Genomic DNA, 2,724 nt, shown 5'->3' with positions numbered 1-2,724 from the left:
TTATAATATATTTTTTAAAATTTAGTTTTAAAATTATAAAAACTGAACAGCCTACAGTATTTTTACAGTCTTTATTTTACAGTTAAAATAAATGTTTATCAAATAAAGTCTAATGTTACAACTAATCGTGGATCCCTTTAAGCAAACATGAAKGTGAAAAAAGGCTATAAACGACAGCGCTACATTAGAACCGTATTCTTCGTGTCTCTTATCAAACGTAATTCCTGTTCAAAGCAATTCAAAGCAGGTCAAGTGTTAAACCGAAATGACAATCCTCAGGAAGTTATTTTGCTGATAACATCTAATGGCATTGCTCCCATCTCTTCACAGCTCTCCGGTTCACGTTTTAGAGRAAAGCCACTGAGACGGCAACGCTCGGAGCCAGTTCATTGTCCTGCTGGCAACGCTGAAAGGCAAACGGTCAAATGGGACAGGGGAAGCTGAGCCGTGTTTGTACATGGATATTATCCAGGGGCTTAGCTGTCTTGTACACAAGCAATTTCCCATGGGAAGAAACAGAAAGCCCACACCAAGCTCCCACTCTCTGCCCTAGTCACTTAGAATTGACCATACCTCTACTTCCTGGGCTGCTTATTCTATAAAATTACCAATCAATATTCATAAAATTATGTGTTCCTATCTTTTATCCATTTCTCTCCAAGTTCAAKCTTGCCGTTCTGCTGTGCGATGCACTCCTAAATGAAGCAACCTCACATAAACGACGACAAAAACTAATCTTTGTGAATGTTACYGTTTTACAGGTCATGTCAGACTCACGTGGTGAGCAGCCACCGGGACTGCTTGGCCAGTCCCAGACAGGCCAGCAGGCAGATGATCAGGTCCAGGATGAGCAGCAGCAGGTAGGTCAGCCATCTGCAGAAAGACACAACGAAAGATTAAACTACCGATGTTGAGTACGTTTAACATGCGGATGGGAGGGATTTGTCAAAGAGAAACTACAATTTAATAAAACTTGCATCCCAGGATTGTAAAACCATCCCTCCGGCAGATCCAATTTAGCATCAACCTCTATTGAATGTGTTCTGAGGGCAAGTTGAAGCAAGAACGACTAAAGAAAATAAGTGTCCAGTCGTTACATTGGGTAAAAATTAGATTTATAATTCATTTAAAGACTTACACAATTCAACATTAAATAAAACACAAGCTTTGCTTATCAATCTGGTGAAAAAAAAAAAAAAACATCCAAATTGAGGCCATTCAAATCACTATCTACAACAGGTAGGATATTGTTTGCTTATAATCTTTCCATTTTTGGTTTGAACAATCCCTTAAGAAAACGAGCATGGCTCATCAAAAAGAAGAAGAAAAGTCATCCTGCTAACTTGTAATATTTATTATTAGACACATGGTCAGCTGAGGTGGATGTTTGAGGTCAAACTCCGCCCTCTTTAGGTTAACCATCTGTTCTGTGAGCAGCAGCTGAGCAACACAAAATCTGTTCAGGTGCTTAATAATGAATGGCTTCAAAACAACGGAGGGTTGTCATAAAAACTGTCTTTTTCTTTGATTTTTTTTCACCTCTACACTGAAATTTGTCACCGTGTCCCACCTGTCAAGTGTTCCTCTGTTTTTATTTTTCATCAGTGTTCATCAATTCAGTCCTACCTTATCTTTTTAAATTTCTTTTACTTACCACTAACCTGTAATCTAAGCACTTGACAAAATCCTGTCCACACAACCTCATCTCTGAAGCTCTTGTTCCTCTTCTTTTTTTATCCCCCCCAATTTTTCTCTCGCTGTTTAATCTCCTCCAATCTCCMTGTTTATTCAGCTTTTCTCTTTCTCGCTTGTCTTTTCTCTGTCAACACCTCCTCTTCGCRGCTTCGTTCTTGTTCAATATTCCCCACTTCTGACGGGGTGCAGCTGAAGAAGCTGAAGAAGCGACACGGGAGGCTCTGGGGGCGCCGCCATGTTCGCCTCCGTCACCCAAATCCAATTACTCAAAGTGAGTAAAGRGTGGATACAAAAGGAGGTGGAGGGGGGAGCATGTTATGACAAAAAAAATAAGATATTTCCCCGTGAAACCTTTGGTTAGTAAACGCAAACACAACATGAAAGCTTCTGTTGAGCTACATTTTGTTCATCCAGAATGAAATACAGAAACTAACTCTGCACGTGTGGCTCAGAAAAGTAGCATGAAATCAGCATTATGCCTTAAGAGTAGAAACAACATGAGGTGAGAGCACTTCTCCTTTAGTCAGTCCAATTAAAAACATTTTTTATTTTATTCAACCATACAGAAACTGTTGGGGTCCAGGCAGRAATAATGAGTCCATTAAAAGCTTACAGCGTTAGTCTGCCCGCTCTTTTAGTGTGAAGCTGTGTGGAGCAGAGGAGTCTCATYACATCAGTACAAACACAACTGCCCATTTGTCACTGCAGACTCCACAGAAATGCTACCAAGRGCCAAAAGATGGTCCTGTTCGCAACAGGGATTACTATTCGCCCGGGTGATCAAAGGTCCACAAGGGAAAGGTCAAATCCAAAGTGCAGAAAACTGTGCTTTCATGAATGAGCAAAAAAAAAGCAGAAAGGTCAAAAAACACCCGTTTTGTAGAGCTCCGAGGATGTGTGGCTCTTTGATGAGTCAGTGAGAAACTGTTCGCACGTGAACCAGTCGTCTGCATAGAAAAGCAGCATTTAAAGGGGGTATTGTGTAAAATCTACTTTTGTGAGCTTTGTATATTGTTATGTATATTATTA

At 40.2% G+C, this 2,724-nt stretch overlaps 1 protein-coding gene across 2 annotated transcripts in view; it reads right to left on the bottom strand.

Annotated features, from left to right (window-relative positions):
- ttyh2 (tweety family member 2) overlaps positions 1-2,724 on the bottom strand; it is a gene marked incomplete in the record, with an annotated part of 93,039 nt that overhangs the window by 31,300 nt on the left and 59,015 nt on the right. For both annotated transcript variants that reach the window (XM_014010479.1, XM_014010480.1), the window contains 1 exon segment: positions 778-873. In XM_014010479.1, the coding sequence (XP_013865933.1) occupies positions 778-873 (96 nt within the window).

The sequence above is a fragment of the Austrofundulus limnaeus genome, unplaced genomic scaffold (genome assembly GCF_001266775.1).
Source record: "Austrofundulus limnaeus strain Quisiro unplaced genomic scaffold, Austrofundulus_limnaeus-1.0 Scaffold69, whole genome shotgun sequence".
Taxonomy (NCBI): Eukaryota; Metazoa; Chordata; class Actinopteri; order Cyprinodontiformes; family Rivulidae; genus Austrofundulus; species Austrofundulus limnaeus.
The sequence above is the reverse complement of the archived record's forward strand: the minus strand, read 5'-3'. Positions and strand labels throughout refer to the sequence as shown.